The sequence below is a fragment of the Labrus bergylta genome, chromosome 12 (assembly GCF_963930695.1).
Source record: "Labrus bergylta chromosome 12, fLabBer1.1, whole genome shotgun sequence".
Taxonomy (NCBI): Eukaryota; Metazoa; Chordata; class Actinopteri; order Labriformes; family Labridae; genus Labrus; species Labrus bergylta.
This window is the reverse complement of record NC_089206.1, coordinates 15067531-15086151: the sequence shown is the minus strand read 5'-3', so window position 1 is coordinate 15086151 and position 18621 is coordinate 15067531. Positions and strand designations below refer to the sequence as shown.

General features: G+C 38.0%; 1 protein-coding gene across 2 annotated transcripts; it reads right to left on the bottom strand.

Annotated features, from left to right (window-relative positions):
• On the bottom strand, window positions 1-16903 carry LOC109984895 (plakophilin-1). 2 transcript variants are annotated; one of them, XM_065961012.1, is made up of 15 exons: window positions 16569-16903; window positions 12785-12906; window positions 8784-8969; window positions 8458-8651; window positions 7903-8044; window positions 7411-7618; window positions 6837-7005; window positions 6425-6542; window positions 4995-5162; window positions 4723-4899; window positions 4224-4377; window positions 3950-4136; window positions 2907-2991; window positions 2100-2214; window positions 1-1954 (listed from the first exon to the last, which is right to left on the bottom strand). In XM_065961012.1, exons 1-14 carry the CDS (start codon window positions 16747-16749, stop codon window positions 2140-2142), a joined length of 2166 nt encoding a protein of 721 aa, XP_065817084.1. In that variant the 5' UTR covers window positions 16750-16903; the 3' UTR covers window positions 1-1954; window positions 2100-2139. The 2 variants fall into 2 exon arrangements, with proteins under 2 accessions (XP_065817084.1, XP_020490714.2); XM_020635058.3 differs by having other exon boundaries at window positions 4723-4902; window positions 16569-16901.
• Between the last annotated feature and the right edge of the window lie 1718 nt (window positions 16904-18621).

The following is an 18621-nucleotide window of genomic DNA, read 5'->3' as shown; positions in this document are numbered from 1 at the left end:
TTGTTTTCATATTTGTTATTTATTATATGTACAGATAGTGACAGGAAAAGCTCAAAAAGATATATCACACACACATTTCTCTAAAAAATACATTCTAGGAAATACTTGTCATCAATCTTCCAGACAAAAAAAATTAGCCTCAGAACAACCATGAGCCTCAAACATAAAAACAATCAACTGTGCTGTAACATCTGTGAAATCCCCTCTGAAGCCATCTTTTCACTAGAATCACTGCTTTAGTGATTTTGGGATGTTTGCACTTCAAAAAGATTCTGAATTTTTAGAAGAATCACAACCTGTATTTGGTAAAGATTTGTAATGAGAGCAGAAACCCTGTAATAAGCCCTCAAAGCATTATATGAATGATGACATAAATGACATGTGAATGTTCTGGATGAAGCTTCACATGTTGGTTTTTAAATTAATGCAGTAATTAAACATATTCACAAGTTTGTATGGATCAGCGAAAAGTGTCAGTAACCTTAAAGAGTTTCCCAGAGAAAGAGTGATTATGAATACAGCTCCTAATTCCTAAAGTTTGTTATAGAGAATGGACTCTGCATGTTGAGAATCTATTTTGTAATACTTCTGTCTCCAACTCCTCAGGTTATGCAATAAAAAAAAAAGTGTGGAAAACATGTTATCAAAAACAAAATATAACATACAATGTGTAAGTTATAATATGCAATGTAATGACAAATCAACAGAAGGAACTATGTTCTTAGAAGAGCACTTTGTGACAATGGTTTCATATTTTGTCAGATACACTTTTTTTTGTCATAAATTAGATGAAAAGTTTAACACAGTTCTCATATCCGTCTGGTTCATATGACACTTCTGTCAGATGTGCTTAGAATAGCTTAGCATAGTGACTGATAACAGGAGGGAACAGCTAGCTGGCTCTGTCAAAAAGGTTAAGATAATATTTATTCACACCCATCCAGCAAGTGTTCAAAGGACCCTCAGGGTGTTGTTGTGCTGATGGATTGGACAAACAATATCTAACATGTTGACTAGTGAGCTCTGTTGAGATATTAGTTTGCAATTGTGTTCTCTTTTGACAGAGTCGGGCTAGCTGTTCCCTCATATTTCCAGTCTTTGTTCAAAGCTAAGCTAATTAGCAACTAGTTGTAGCCTTTATTTAGATCATACAAACATGAGAGTAGTATCAGTCTTATCATCAAACTTTGAAAAGACATCCAGCAAACGTGACAGTTATGACAATCAAGGCCCTCTTTTCAAAGCTGTTAATGTCAATTTCTTATCAAACAAACCTCGGCAGAAAAAAAAACAACAGAACAAAGTAACGAAATATTTCAACTTTACAAATGTAGCAATCATTTTGGGAGAGCTAAGTTTTATTTGACTGAGTTTGCTATTTATTTTTTTATAAATCCTTTATGTACTATGTGCACATTCAAAATAATCTATTAACTTCATGAAAGCAAGCAAAACTCACACAAAAACCCAGGTTATTGTGTTACTGCCACCATCTGTATTTATGGAGCAAGTGTCTGAAAGCAACAGTTTAATAATTGGGTTATTGTTTCATATTAGTCTGCTCAGTTCCCTCAAGGCCACAACAGATATTTTATCTTTAAACCGTAAATGGACACACTGATTAAACAATCGCACAACTTCAGTGACTTTCACTGCAGATAACTTTGTCTTACCACATTGACTGTTGTTTTGGGACTCTCGCCTTAAAAACGGGTTTAATCTCACACACACTGCAGCTAAAACACTCACCCCTTTATATACACAAACATGAAATATCCTCATTAGGACACAGCAGGATTATTTATGAAACTAAAAGCGATCTCTAGTACGCACTACACATGATTGCCTCTTAACTGGTTGCTCTCTCAACAAGATAATTTTGTGAAGAATGTAATTATACTCTCCGTGTTGCAAGGGTGGGGCCACAGCAGTGTCTAAACATGTTGGCTTCCATCTACAAGCACACACACAGGCATGGAGGAAAAAGAGGCAGAGAGACAGAACATTGAATCCTCATGAAACAGTTGGGTTGATTTTGGCCCCAATGTGCCTATAAATCAGAATACATGCAGATACAAACACACAGGAGCAAACTATACCTCTCATTGGACGTGGTGCCGTTCGACTCGTCCGTCACATTCACTCGATTACTTGTGCCAACCTGTGCACTGCTGTGGTGGTGTCATTAACAAAAAGAGATTTGCTGAATCCCAGCTGTGAATCAAAGCATTTTAAGATATCAGATAGTGTCGCACAGTGATGCATCCACACACACACACAAAAACACAAGTTATACAACACAGTAATAGATCCACACACAAATACACAAGTTATATAACACTCCTTGCTCCAATTGTGAGAGGAAATGTACCGTGTTGGCAATTTAGAGGCGCTTCAGGCATTAAATGGCAGTTAGGAACAGGATAGTTTTCTCTCTCTTGCCAGGTCTGAGCCAGTTTTTTTATACCGCAGGTATAAGCATTGCTACTGTTTATACAACATGCACATTTGAAATCCCTTCATAGATTACTTTTTTATTAAATGTTTCTATCTTTCACTACATCCATCTCTAACTTCTTACTCTGCCTCTTCTTCCTCTCTTTCCCATGTTGCATGTATTAGTCCTCTCATAATAGACAGTGGGCTCTGAAAAAACCAGTCTGCCTGGATTCCTCTGTGACTGTTTCTGTATTCACTGAACTCTTGGGTGGGGCAGGAGGGAAGGGAAAGTGACGGTGTGAGCCAGAGGTATAATAATATATCCAGTTTCATCTGGGCCCTCCTACTGCTTGTGCATGGCATTGTGAGCATGTGCTAAACTTCAACCTGACACACGGATACATCAGCTTTGTGTTGTGTCTGCCATAGAGAACGAAACATGCAGTCAGTGAGTCTTTCAAATGTACCTTTTTAACAACTCCTTGAAAATTCTTCTCGTTCCATAAGCTGTAGAGCAGCAGGGAAGCTGCTTTGCTGCCTTTGGGAAAAGATCTGGGACAGAAAGAGAGACATAATTAAGGAAGCACATGGACATGCATTAAGAGGGCAAGTAGAACAACAAATGTCAAACTCAAGCAAAGTCTATGTGGAAAAGAATCAATACAGGAACTAAAGATGTCACCAGCAGTAATTGTGTCATCAATTATTTGACAGCCTAAGAAATGTGGTTGGATTCAATTGTTGTGTTTGAATAACCTTTGAAAACTCAGCTGCAATAGCAACTGCAGTGTTGATATTTAAAGGTTCATTGATGTACATTCAATGTAAAACAGTATAAATGTCAGCAAATTTGGTAGTTTTGGTGCATAATTAAGAGCTGTTTACACTGATTTGAAGGACTGATTCACTGTTCTCATTTCAGATCAAGTGTCTATGGACCATTTGTTCAATGGTTAACATCAGGATTTCTTGAACAGACAGTACATGTAATTGCAAATGTAAACAGCATTTTTCTGTTAATTATCCAAAGTAACAGGAAAGCTGTTTCTGAAGAGATTGTTGCTGATGACATTTAAAATGTTTGAAGAGCTGCAAGCACCAAACAAAAAATCTATGTATTTGCCATTGTTTGAAAAACTGTCATATATTAGACAGAATTGAAAACAGGGGTAGATAAAACTCAGATCTACCTACAGAGCTAGATTCAGAGCCACATAAAACAACAGTGAAAATATATTTAAAACACAGAGGCAGCTTTCAAAGTGCGGTGAACACTGCAAGACAAGCAAGTTACTGAAGAAAAAAAAGAGGATTTTCTGGCACAAACTTCACCAACTGACAAGGTGCATGAAGAGTGAAATGCTTAGAAGAGGTCAAAATGCTCCAGCAACACTTGTAGTAAGAAGATCTGTTCTTAAAGTTGATCTTCTTACTACAAGTGTTGCTGGAGCTTTTTGACCTCTTCTAAGACAAGCAAGTTAGACACTGAGATAAATACTTAAAAACATACCCATTCTCACTGAGGTCAGCCAGTGATGTCACCAGTTCACTATTAACGACCTTCTTGCTGACCTCGGGTTCGGCCATGATCAGACTCCGTACTGTGTTGCAAGTTGATGCTATAGTTTCATCAGAGTTTCCCATTTCTCTGGGAGTGGAGGAAAGGATGCCGGTGAGCTCCGGTAAAATCTGCTTTGCTAAAGAGGAGACCCAGGAAACAATATATCAGTATTATAACTAGACATTTATGTTATCTGCAACACTTATTGAATGCTTTTCTTTACCGATTGAAGTCTGCAAACTGTCGGTACGGGAAATGTTCCCCAGCAGGGACATGGCAGTCTTCTGCAGGCTCCGGTTAGGAGACTTTAAAAGAGGGGATAAGTGCATCAGAGCCCCCAACTTATGAACCAGAATTTGGCTCATGGCACTGGAGCCCTGCAAGAGAAGCAAACATAGTACAGAAGAAGGAAACCACATTAGCCTCTACTCTACTGTCCGTATTAATATTCCATTTACATTGTGCAACCAGCCTTGAAAATGCCTCTCACTTTCTTTTATTCTAGTTTATTCTGTCCTCTCTAATTATAATTACCACTTAATCTCTGGCGAGGTAACTCCACCCTTTCTCACAAAACAAGCCAGCTCTTCTTGTGAATTGTGCTTATGAGTCATTATTACTACTTTGTGTGTCACTCTGCTCCTTTTCTTCTTTCTAATATCAATCTGAGATAATCCTCAATATCCAAACGGTTAGTCTAATAATCATCTTTGTGTACACACCAGCCCCTTGCTGGCAGTGAGGTTCTGCAGGGCACCACAGCAAGCCTCCAGTGTGGCGTCTTTCCGGGACGATCCCAGCAAAGACAGGTAGGTCTGCATGGCTCTTGGGTGGCACAACCACTTCACACCCGATGGTGTGCTGTCATCCATCATTCCCCGAGTCATGTCGAATGAAAACTGCTGAGAGTGGATGAGAGAGAAAAGTTAAGGACTTTAAGCTTAATGTGATTGAGCAAACAAACAGCATTGGAGTTTAGGAGACTGATACCCACCTCCTTTTGAGCCCTGTTGCTCCTGGGGCTGAAACATCCAATCGTGGGGCTTTTCCTATCCTCGGATTGGCTCGCTATCTGACTCTTGAACTTGCTGAAGCACTGAGGGGACTCGGCCTCCAGTTGGTAGGTCAAGTTATGGAGGATGCATGCGCAGTTCTCCACAGACTACGAGAAAGGAGAGGAAACTAGACTCTTAACTTTTGTCATCATTTTCTCATATGGTTCATTACAGGGCTTACTCTCATATTCTAGGATATTAGCTTCATAATTTAGTAGCATTGCAGATATACTTTCGAAAATTCCTGCCAAATTCACGTCAGCAGATTTTTAAAAAGCCAAAACAGTTTTAAAACATGTGTCCAATTTTCCTGTTTGAATAAAATAACATGACTCAACAATCTCTTTTCATTCACTGAAAATACATGATAAAGACCTGTGGCTCCTTTCCTACATGTCACTCCTCACTCTCTCTCTCTCTCACCCCCACGATTTCTAACTCTATCCACTGTCCGGCTCTAAATAAAGGAATAAAAGTTCCAAAATAAACCTTACATAGATGATTTGTTCTAAAACGAAATAAATACACTGCCATGTTGACAAAGGAAAACAAGTTTGAGGAACCTGACCTCCCCGATAACCACAGGAAACCTTTGATCGAACTAAAAGAGACAGCTGTAAGGAGATATTATTCCTACCTCAATTTCTCAAACACAGAGCAGACAACCAAATGACACCAAACCATACTGCATTAAAAGAAGCCTGTGTAAAAAACCGAACTGTCACAGATATGCAATTAAGCACCCACCCACACCCAGAATCTACACAAATGAGGGGGTATGCATACAAACTAAATACAAACTCAATCTGACTCTGCCTGCCTTGGTTACCATTTTAAAGATGAATGTTTAGAGATGTGTGTGTAAGCATGCCAGTGTGTATACGTAGGCAGGAACACAAACAAAAGCTTTTTCACATTCAAAGTGAACTGTTAGAGGGACAATGTGGAACAAAACAACATGATGATGAAATGAGAACTTGAGATAAAAAAAAAAAAATCGATATTGCAATTAAAGCTAATTCATTGTCTTGAATCGTCATAGTTAGGCTCCATCCAATAGTTATTTCCTGAACTGTCCTATAAATGATCAAATAAAAGAGAAAAGCTGGTCAAAGTATCTGTAATATTGATAAGTTGACCGCTTTAATTTCACTCACGTTGGTGTAGAGGGAAATGAATGGGGTTAAAAAAACAAGAATATAGAATAGATTCTATCAGTACTGTTCACTGATAAATAACTTCATCATTTGAATAGATTTCTCTTTTCAATAGAGAAAATGTGCTCTAGACTAACCCTGAAAAAATTAGCCTTTCAACACACAAGTTGTTCTGTTCTGTCAATCAAATTAAGAAAGATGAGAGATGTGACCTTGTCGTCAGGGTTTTCCTCTGCAACACAGGACTGAACGTAACTCATGAGGGAGTCAATGAGGCCAGGACACTCTCTCATTGCCTGCCTCTCCTTCTGCTTGGCACAGCTCAGGTTCCTAGACACAGTTCAATCATTTATTTAAATCCACAGAGAAACACATTTCGAGATTATAACACTGCATTGAAATAACCATTTATCAAAACACCTTTACAGGTAATTGTGGATTTAGGAGACAGCCCTCTTGTCTAATTAATCTTAATAGGAATGTTATCCTTTAATTAAATTACTGCAATGTAATGTGATGACTAAACGTGAAGTTTGCAAGTCATTTGTTTGATCTCTGCCTTCAAAAGATGAAAGGTATCTAATTAAAGGCACAGAAGCTCTGATCTTAATTCAAAGTTCTCACCGCAGGCATCCTGTGGCACTGTGAAAGACATCAGGGTGAATGTTGTTGTTGGCGCTGTTGTCTGACCAGCAGGTGAATGGTACCACCACATTCTCAGTGAGAGCGGGCAGGGCTGTCGCTATAAGTTCGCCCTTCAGCTCATCAGCAGAGGACAGGTTCCACAGCAGGCCTACATGATGAAAGAAGTGAATGTTCTTACATTAATAACTCCTCATGTGCATTTCTTGTTGTATTTTTAGTCATTTCACTCGTGAATCATCTTGTTGCCCTCGGAGGTTAACTAGGTTCTTAATAATAGATTTTTTTTAAAATTCCACTTATAAACTAGATAAAAGATTCTAATTTAAAACTTCATAGAACACAAATTCCCATGTGAAATATTGCTAAAGCTACTGGTTACTTTACCACTGTTTGGACTTCTGCCACTGTTCACCTGCTCTGTTAATTCATTTCATGATTTATTATGAGTAAGTGTGGGATATATTTTGCATTTTGTTGTGGATTTTTGTGAAGGTCCACTAAGCCGCCCTTCTACCCTCTATTTTGAAGTTCTGTTCGTATAAAAATGCTGTACCAGTGACTTGTTTCTGGGTCTCAGTTGAGTCTGTCTCTTTTAGCAGCTGCAGGGCCTTTCCTATACCGCCACAGTGCTGAACCTCCAGCTTGTTGTCTTGGTCTCTGAACACCAGGTTCCTCAGAGCCCCTGCAGCAGCCTGGCTCACCCCAACGTGGGGGCTCCGCAGCAGGGCCACCAGAGTTGGTATACCGTCTAGCTGATAAACCTGTGACACAGAAATGTGGGAACATAGGTGTTGAAAATGTGAGGGTGATAAGGTGTGGTAACTACCAGTAACTGACTTCACTGAACTAGCAGCCAAGTGTGATGATGAATGGTTTCTCCTCCCTATCCCGCGAGGCAGGTTACACAAAGGTCTTCACAGAGCGTCCCACAAATTGTATCACCACTACAAAATGATCCTCACACACATGTTTCATGTGAAAACACACGACACTGTAGTGCATGTTTGCAGAAAACTATTGTATATTATCGTGCAAGTGTTCTGACCTCCTGTTTGGCATGCTCCTCCTTATAGGTGGTGTGCTGGATGTAGGTCGCTCCACACTGTTGGTAATTTTCATCAGGGTGAGACAGAAACTCGACAGCCTCTTTAAGGGTAAGGTCTGACATGGTCGCTGTACTGGTCACACTGCATTAACAGAAACAGAAATGGAAAATAAACATGTTGGAAATCAGACACTTAATAATTCTACCACCAACACAAGTTCAGGAAACAGCATTGATTAAATTGTATGAAAGCAAGTCTCAGAAAACCCTAAAGTTCAGGATGAATAACCATTTAAACACTTTCTGCTGAAGACGCAATCTCATGGAAAGGGCTGCAGCCAAACAAATTAACAAAGATTGATTTAAAGGGACTACAAATGTTGGGGAACGTAATCGTGATCATAGAACTGCAATAAACAAATATATGTATACAACAATATATGTTTGTGCATTCATGATGTTAACAATTACATGTATCAAGCTCTTCCTGTTTAAGAATAATGTTACATGTCTCTTTTGTGTCCTGAAATGAACCCTAAAAGAGAGACAACTTACCCTGACATCTGCCCTAATTTGATTGGTTTGAGGGTTCCCATCTTGCCCTCGGTTTGTGATTGGGCAGAGATTGGTCGGACCATGCGTGTCTGGCTGTTGGTCAACGAAATGCCATTTGGAATGGAATAGGTGCTGTGTCTATTGACCCGAGTCTGGAGGGTTTGCTGGTTCTGGACAGTCTGCCCTTTGGCTCTCTAAAAACAAAAGAGGATTTGACATTGCTTTAACAGTACGCCAATGTGAAGTAGAATTGGTTTAACAGAGAACACACAGAAATGATAAGTATTTAAATTGCAAAACAATTTAAGAAGAAAATAAGTGATCACCATAATAGATGCAGGAGCAGCAGCATATGTAGGAGCCAAGGCAGGATCACTCCGACTGGGTTTCAGTCCGTTTTGACTCCTGGGCCAGTTGGAATTGTTCATTTGTTGTTCCCATATTCCTGAGGTGCTGACATTTCTTGTCCCCATGGTTTTACTGGACAGAGTGCGACTCCTCTGAGCATTAACCTAAAAAAAAAAAAAAAGAATTAATTACTCGATGGGCTCCTTACATATAACATGCAGCATTTGCACAGCATTTGATTCAGATCAGATAAAAAAAATACACACAACAAATATATTGGAATCTACTTTTCTGCTTAGCACGTATCTACAGAATAAAAAGTGACTCATGTTTTTTTGGAGACCAACATAGACATACAGATTATGAGGAGAAATCCTGTGATTACCTTAAAAAGTGCCACTTCTTTGCAAGGCAGACTACATGATGACACCATTTCAAAATCACCAAAATGTTGTTTTATGGTTCACACAGTGACATTTTTTTTCATATAGGCGCAAGATAATATAATGGTTGGACTATTTGCTAAATATCTGCATCACCTTAGGTTTCTCCTTAGTTGCACTATAAGTCAGGCAAAAATAAAGAAGGGCACCTCGCAGGTTCTGAAAGAAATCCCCTGAGAATCCAAGCCAGAGGAATCTGACCTGACACAAAGCCTGCATACCTCTTTTTTTCACATAGTTTTTGTGTTGAAAGCAAAAGAGAGTACCAAACAATCACACAAACCAAAGTAACTTTATATCTGTCACTGGACACCAGCTCAAGCGGTTGCATTGGTGACAGCTGAGCAGTTTCACACAGAGGATCTTTGTGTGCAAGTCAGACACAGCATCCGTTAAACCTGTACGCAAAATCCTGATCTCTTGAAGCTTAATCTCTCATAATAACTTTGTGTTTTCGTATCAATTTAAGGGGAATAAACTATTTTGGCTTTGTCTGCTTGTCCTTGTGTTAGGGTGTGTGTGCGCAAAACACACTATTCAAGCTTTCCAAATTGTAACCTAGAAACAATACTTGTCACAACCTGAGCAAAATTACAGAACATGTTTTATAAATGCTTTAATGATTAGTCACTCTTGAAATTAAACACTGGTCTAGTATTGACCTATTAAAAAAGAATCACAAATCTGGCAGAGGGAAACACTCCCATGTCTTTGAACACATTGACAGTAGTAAGGAGGGAAGTGTGCAGCACTCATACAATGATAGGAAAAACTTTACCATTTGTGATACCTAAAAAATAATAAACACTTCATCTTAAAGTAAATTAAACTGTTAAAACACAATCACTGGAACACAGATGTTGATGTTTTGATTTGTGGGATTTTTCAGGAAGAGATATTGCAAACAAGGAAACACACACACATACACACACACACACACACACATATAATAATCTATAATGCCCCTCCCTCCTCCTGTTTCCAACCGGAATGGTTGCTCAGTTACCAGCCATACTTTTGCCCTTTACTTTGGCAGCAAAGCATGATGGTGGAGCAATCTGTTACCAACACGTTTGATAAACACTGACAGTGTGTGTTTGCTCTCAAAGTGCTGCATGCTTAGTTCATTTGAGTATAGCCTGACCAAGCCAACTGGGCCCTCTTACGTTTTACATTTCAGGCTTGAAAGGTAACTTGGATACAAATTCAGCAGAGGGTCGAGATAAAAACAAACAAACTTGAAGTATTGTATGATCAAGTCAAAAACAAAACTACATCACCGAAACATTACACAGGATGGCATATGATTTGCTTGTTTTCCTGACTTTATCTGAGGTATTTTCAGTAACTTTCATACTACTGAACTTTAGATGGAGTACTGGTTCACAGGACTGTGTCAGGGTATTGTTGTTTACACTATTTTTTTTTTTTTTGCATTGACGAAATAAAATCATACAGTTTGTTCTACTTCCCATTTGTGTTCCCATTTGTGATTTGTGTCCCATGACTGTATTTTTACCAAATTGAAAATGTAACAGCTGTCAGGCGTGTCACTTAATGTAGAATGGCATCATTTGAACAATTCAACATCAACATAACGTGAACATCAAAGCTCTTTTTGAAACATTTCTGAGAATAGCTTTGCCTTGTGTTGCTTGTTTTGTCATAATAGTTGTTTTTGTTTTCTTCAACTTAAGAAATATTAAAAGTTATAACTTTCTTTTAAAACAGCAGTGCAAATACATGATTTTATCCATGAGAGGTGAAGAAAAGTTCATTACATTAAATAAACGGAGTACTATGACAACCAACTCTGCAAGTTTTTTTTTGCCAGGTAGTTGGAGTCTCAGTTTGCTTTTGGAGTTAAGATAAAGTGATGAGTATCACAAAAAACTACAACAACAACCACCAAGTGACGAACAGGGTTGCACATATTTCATGACATAATGATTGTTGGCATTCATCAGCAATGAAAACGTATCAATTCCCACACTCCCTTGACATGCCTCAGTTCACTGTTAGTAGGTCGAGTCAGGCCAACCCAGAGCAAATTCATAATAACACACACGTACACACCCATACACTCGAAACCACAGTGATGAAGTCAACATTAGTCCTCCGAGATATTTGGATTAGTCCATCGTTGCAAATGAACTGAACTCAACCCGACTCTGAGAAGCACCAACGGAGATTAAATGACTTTTAAACACTGAATGTGTCCAATTTCCACATCAGGAAATCACACATGGCTGTTAAATCATAGAATGATTTGTTAATTGCAGATAATACTGAAAATGATATGTATGAAAACAAAGAGAAGAACAGGACTCCCTGTAATGTATTTAGAGGTAATCAATTTAAAAAGTGGTGAGACACAAGCACAAAAGTCAAACTGGCTGTGGTACACACAAGATCAATTAATGTGACAACAGAATTGCTACACAAGCGATGTGGTGACACCATGAGCTTAACCAGTTTGAGTATGGTGTAATATTTCAAAAAACCGCATCATTAATCATCTGTTACTGAGAGGATCCTCCCATTAGGTTTTAATACTGAAGTAGACCTTTCAATAGCCTCTGTGATTCTGTTTTTGTATATAATTACGTCACCAAAAAACCAAACATCCCACAGATGTGATGTGATGTAAAACATCCAAAGAGATCTGGGAGGGAGTTGTGGAATGTATGGGAGCTACCAGGCATCTCAGGGAGTGTCTTACTTAGGGACCATATCAACTTTTTTGCATGTTTGGCCAATTCAAAACACATTTTTTTAAAGCACAACAACCTTTCAGATACGACTCCAGAGTTTCACATTTCCTTTAAGGGAAGCCTCAATATCTTGAGGTTAGCTATTTGCTTTGTTACCCAGAGTTAGTTCAGATAGATTGTAAACAGCCGAGTGTAAACAGGCATAAACAGCAGACATGGTTCTGTCTGAGGGTAATGACGAGCCCAGACTATTTCTAAGCTTTTCTGAAGTCTCTAATTGATGCTCGAGTTCAATCTAAGGATAAAGTCCTGCTCATAGTAACTCCTTCTAAAACCACAACTTTTCAACACTACACTTCATTCTTTGTATGGATGAAACTAACAAGATTACAAGTGTCTGTTAGTGTGTTTGAAAGGTGCTGTGAGGCAGATTTTCTAACCTTTTGAGAAAGCTTAGCTAGGTGTTTTTAATTTACAGTCTCTATGGCATGGGTTGTTAATAACAGAAACAATTAATATTCCTTTAAATTGTTCTATATTTCTCTTCAGTAAGTATCGTTTATTCTCTTATTGTTGCTCAAATGGTGAAGACTAACTTGTGTTACCACACCAAAGTATATTTGTCTCCAAACTAGACTAAAGAAAAATCAGTCATTACTATATACATATAACATAACCATGACCTTTGATGTATAACTGCAATTTTACACAGTAAAAAAAGACTTTACATAATGAAGAACCTAAAACATGACAACCTACCTGCAGTGGTGTGATATGTAAATGGATTTGTATTCAAAAAAGGAATGTTACAGAAACAATTACCGATTTGTTGTATCCTGTTGACAAGGTGGAGTTGGTGCGACTGAAGTTTCCATTTGCTTTGGATGGAGTAAATTTAAACGCTCCGAACTCGTTTGTTGTCCAAGACAGCGGACTTATCATACCTGTTGAAAGAGGAGACGTGTTAGGAATGATTTAAAAAAAGAATGTAAGATGGGCTGTCAGAATAAATCCACTCTGACTTTTTCACTCTCAACATTTCGCTAGCGGCAGGATGACAAAGAAACAAATCTGAAACACAAGTGTACATGAATTTTTGAGGTAGATAAGATGTTCAATGAAAATATAACACAACCCAAGATGAGGATGTCTTTCAAAAACTGTCACGGTTGTTTTTAGGTCTTCAGATCTCCACTGAAAATGGATCTGTTTCAAAATGTGTTTCTCACTTACTATTCATTGACTAAAAATTGTATTATTTTATCACTGTAAAGAATGTATTCAAAAGTTAGATTTCTGAATTTAAATAAAAGTTATTCATAAATTGGCATTCAATTGAACATTAGTAGAAGGAATCGTTTACCAATAAATAAAGTAACTCATGAACATAAATCACTATTGTACTGAAATTTGACTAGCTATCTCTCATGAAGCAGTATTCTATTTTAGAAATATTGAAAATCCAAATGAAAGGTTTAGAAAATTGATAACATTACCCTCAAAAAAGAAACCAATAGCCAAACCCAAAAAAGTCTTACAACTCATTTAAAGACTAAGCCCTGTGTTTTCTATTTGTAAAGTGTGCTATTACTCAAACTTGACACTGGTTGGCCTTACTGGCAATACTTTGGTCATTCTGCCAATTATCTGACAAAATATCAATGACTAAAAAGTAGTAATGTGAGCTTTATATATAACATCATTCACTTGTAAAGTCATTCATGAACCATCATTTAGTTCCCTTACCATCAAGTAATACATTTATATTATTTTTTTAAGCTATTTTGTTATCAAAAGTATCTTCTAAGACCTTTGCACAAACACATCTGCAAATCTCTGAGTCAGACAGAAAGACAGACATGACATCATGTCAGTCACAGTTCGGTTGGTGAATCCAGTCTTCACCAAAGCCAACATGCTGTGCACTTGTGCCTCTTGTCTGATGATTCAGAGGGACATTGACTTCATCATTACAGGATTATGCTTGTCAAAACATTAACAAAATCATCACGGTTAATGTAAACTACACATAATCATTTCATTATAAGGTTATCATTTCTACCTGGTCTGATACATTTACATAAATGCAGCTTTTGGACAGATAAATTACACCGTCCTTAGTGTCCTATATTTATTATTTTTTACTTACTCATCAGCCGATTTTTTTATGACCAAATCTTCTATGCAATATGCCTGTTTTCGAATGTTTGCAGGAAAGAATATGATTCTATTCCAATGGCTTTTCTCTTTTGGCCGACTCCTAGCTAGAAAAGCAAACTTGATCAATATGTCTAAATGTATGACGTATGTATCTCAATCTGATATGTATGTCTATTTGCTTTCTCTGAAACCTCTGCTACATTAATTGTTCTTTCTTGCATCGGGGGACCACTTACTCTGGAGGATTCAGAGTTTTCTCCATGATCAGTTTATGGAGTTCAGTTTGGTGGTAGAAATCAGTAAAGGTTGTAATGCACAGTGAAGACAGCACAACAGAATTAAGTGTGCATTTCACCTCATTTTGTAAAATTTGGAAAAAAGTTTTTCAATAATGTTGTTATGAATTTGAATAAGCATCTCTTCTTTTTGGACAACTTGCTGCCTTAGAGTTTTTCACATTTCCGGGTAGCAGCATTAGTGTCATGGGCGGACATCTCAAAATGACTGCACATTAAACCAAATCCTAGCTGAATGGCTTGATAGTACTTGGAATGAAGGGATATATATAATTTTATGATTTAATTGACCTTCCCCTTTCTAAATTTGACCGAACAATATTGATCTTGGCATTTAACTGCAAGCCCAGTGGTAAACGTCCACCTAAAATCCTGACACTATAGCTTTTGCATACTTTGTCAGCAAATAAGCATCTAAAGAAAATAATATGTTTGTTTGAAAATATTTTTCAGAAAAAATAAATTGAGCAGCCACAAAGCCTCAGGGGTCATGTGCGACTCTGACCTTATGGTTGTGTTTCTTATTATTCTGTGTTTGTCTACGATTATGTGTTTGTGGACCTTTGCCCTGAGCAAAATATACTGTTTGTTCAGCTATTCTTCTTTCTAAAGGTTTGTTTTACTTGCAGACTTCTACGTTTCTTAAAAGGGACAAAAAAATTGTTAATTTAATCCAAAACAAATGTCCCCAGTTTTACTCGATGACTCAATGGCTTTGATTCCCAATGTCCCACGACTTAAATGCTGATGTTTATTATTTGCATGAATTTTCTCAAACCTGCATTTCTATTTCTCGAGTTCTCTTCTGTTCACGGTTTATGAATGCGTTCCTTAAATTCTGCAATACATTTTCACATGAAAAAGAAAATCCACAAAAAAAGAATAATAAAAAAACACTGACTAGAGAGTGTCGATGTGAGAAGTATTCAGACATGTCCCGGTCAAATAACCATCTACAATTTAGGACCTCTGAAAGTAAAATAAGACTTTTAATGAAATGTTATGGCCTTAAATTAAATAATCTAATGTAAGACTTTAGGAACACACAGGAACGCTGTTTGTTCAAACTTTTCACAATGTACGGGTTTAGCTGTATACCTTCCATATGGACTTATTTTTCAATTTCTGAAATAAATAACAATCATCATGATAGAAAGCAATGTTAAACAGGCCAGATTAAGTTCTTATCATGTACGCAACACATTTGACTATCACTTAAACTGTCAGTAAAACAGCATACTGTAACACAGATAGGATATCCTACTTAACTCTATTTTTTAGTATCTATCCATCTATTTTTTTGTACATTCTTAATTTTTCTTTTTCATATTTAAATTGTACTGTGTTCACTTTTTGTTTGCAATCTTTGCTCTTTGCTGCTGTAACAATGTAAATGTCCACGTTGTGGGATAAATAAAGGATTATCTTATCTTATTTTAACAGATTATTAACCAGATCTTCTGATAGATGTTCCTGTTTCCATCTGACAACACTGCAGCCTGTAGGCTACTACTACTCTAAAAGGAAGACCTGCGAACATTACACAAGCCAAAAGTATGTTGTTTCCCAATGTTGCTGGATCTCCATGTTTCTTGTTGCGATGATGCCAAACACCAGAGTTGTTTTGAAAGACTAAAATGAACGTTTCAAAATCTGTGTTGGCTTTCGAGAGCCCGTGGGTTGCATTCCTAACTCAGTGAGGAAAAAAAAAAAACTGGGATTGATGAGGATGTTTTTCAGAGTATCGTGTCTCTGAACGTTCACTCAAACAAAACCTGTCCGGGATCCTGTTTCACACCTTAACACTGCTTGTTTAACACCGCTACTTGCTTTTCTTCTTATATAACAGGTCAATATCAATCTTTTTTTTGCTGGGTGGGTCTATATCTATCAAATATTAAATTGTTTTTTTTTTTTACGCTACACCATATCTAGCCAAAAAAACGCTGTAGATGAATAACTGCAAGGATCTGGATAAAGTTTTGTGACGCATTTCCCAAGGCGCATTATCAGCGATTTAACAAGGCTAAATAACAAGTTACATGTTGGGCTGCCTGAATGTCGAGAGCCTGAAATCTTCATGGAAGCACATAACCTACTGTAACATTATAATTCTTAACACTATGAGATTGTGTTTGAGTTTTCCGTACTTGTTGGAGAGGGCGACAGTGTGCCGTTCGTCCCAGGCTTCGACTTGGTCCTCTTGATGGTGTGCACCTGGTCCAGCACGCGCTGCTGTCCCGAGCGCAGTTTGTGATCGTTTGGCAGCGCGAGCGACGTGTCCTCGCGGCTCCTCATGCTCATCGCCGACCGCAGTGGCTCGTGAGCCATCGTCTTCCCAGCTTGGTGCCCGACCCGTGAACGACTTGATTTAAAAGAGTTATCAAAAAAGAAGTTCAGACCTGGAGGAGGAGTAGGAGGAGCTCGGGCTCGACTCAGCGCAACGGACTCAGCGAACGTGCCAAGTATGCAGATAAGCTAAAAGTGTTCCCAGAGTAGAGGCGGTGAGCTCCACCCTAGGGACCGCGCCCCATCGAGGTGGGACCGAAGAGAGGTCACATACAGGTGCTGAGGGAAGGGTTGGGTGGAGGCAGACAAGCAGAGCCTGCATTGACGCTTACAGCAGGGTGTGCAATTGCTGCACAACTGTGCTGCAAGAAATAATTAACATGAATACTTTGTACATCATAATAGAATATTGCCTACCAGTTAAAGTAGGCCTACCATTTAAACTCAATGGCCTACATTAAATTCAGACATCATAAAATTGTACATATACAGTACATGTTTTTCCCACTTTGACATTCCATATTGTGTTCTAAAAAAGGCCCAAATAATGTCAAATTACCTTCGGCCAAATAAACACAGGTTGCAAAGATACTATGCTACATTAGTTACATTGCTGTAAACAACTTCTATTCGTTAAAGGGCCCCAAACAAGCCATCTTCAAATGGCCCGTACTGTGATATATTTATTTGAATGTATTACTTTTGCCTTTATTTAATAGGATAACTGAAGGGAGACAGGATATAGTGATAAAGAGAGAGGGGGATGACATGCAGCAAAGGGCTGGGGTTGGATCAGAACCCACGGACGGCCCTTGTGCTTTTGATTTTGACTTAGGGCAACTTAATACTGCATTGTAATAATTAAGCAATGTACCTGTATTTTGCATATTTATTCAAGTCTGTTTTCCTTTTATTAAGTCTTATCCCACCGTCATTTCATTTCAGTTTCCACCATGTTTTTAAACAATACTGCCTTGACGTTTACTTAAATTCTTGGATTGCAAATTCTTTTTTTTGCCAAAGCTATCACAGTATTTACTGCTTACCTGCACAACAAAATGAATTAAAATGATTCACTCTCACTGACATAGCATATGACCTGAATGAGTTGCTTACTGTTTTAGTTTAACAAGCAAGGTTTGGTGAACTACACCGCCCCCCCCACCCAGCCCCACCCCTCATCCCTAATCCCCATCATCACCATCATTACTGACCTCACTCTCCACTCGAAACATCCAATTTACCTTTAAATAATTGCCTTTTTTTCAAGAGGAGATAGAGGTCAGAGAAGAGTTGTTATAAGTCAAGGGGATGACAAAAAAAACGGGCAAAAAAAAAATAATCAGAGCGAGAAGTAGAGTGATAAGTGACGTGAAGAAAATACAGAGAGAGAGAAGGAGGAGATTATACAAGATTGTGCTTTCTGCATAACCGGATTGTTTTGGCTAAGTTTCTGCAGGTGACATTTTCCCACCACACCCTTCGCCCTAACACTAAGCTAATAATGAAAATCATGTGTGTAATGTTCCTGTGAAGTGTGTGCGTTTACAGCAACATAAGTTAATGTGTGTGTGGGGGTGGGGGTGTGTGTGTGTGTAGAGAAACTCATCCAGATGACTACATCTTGAATAAAATATCTGACAAAGAGAAGAACATGAGTAAACATGTGTTTTGTAAACTGACCGAGGAAAACAATCCAAGCAGAAGAGATTATATCAACAGAAAAATAAACTGTTGCTTGATAGGAGTTGCTGATTAAAAATAAACAAATGAGAAGTAGCTTGTATCACATTTTACTGATCACTACATGAATTAAAAAAGTGTCAGCGTTAGTCTATGACCCAATAAATTACCAACTTTTAAAAATGAGATGCAGTCATTAGCAACCTGTTAAATATATTTGCTGTATTTTTG

Bases quoted from the DNA above. Each gene is read 5' to 3' on its own strand.
- LOC109984895 (XM_020635058.3), bottom strand. From the start codon at position 16,749: ATGGCTCACGAGCCACTGCGGTCGGCGATGAGCATGAGGAGCCGCGAG. The intron at 7,619-7,902 runs GTCAGAACACTT...TCTGTGTCACAG, and splicing joins AGGAGCATGCCAAACAGGAG to GTTTATCAGCTAGACGGTAT. The intron at 5,163-6,424 runs GTCACATCTCTC...CCTTTCTCGTAG, and splicing joins AGGAAAACCCTGACGACAAG to TCTGTGGAGAACTGCGCATG.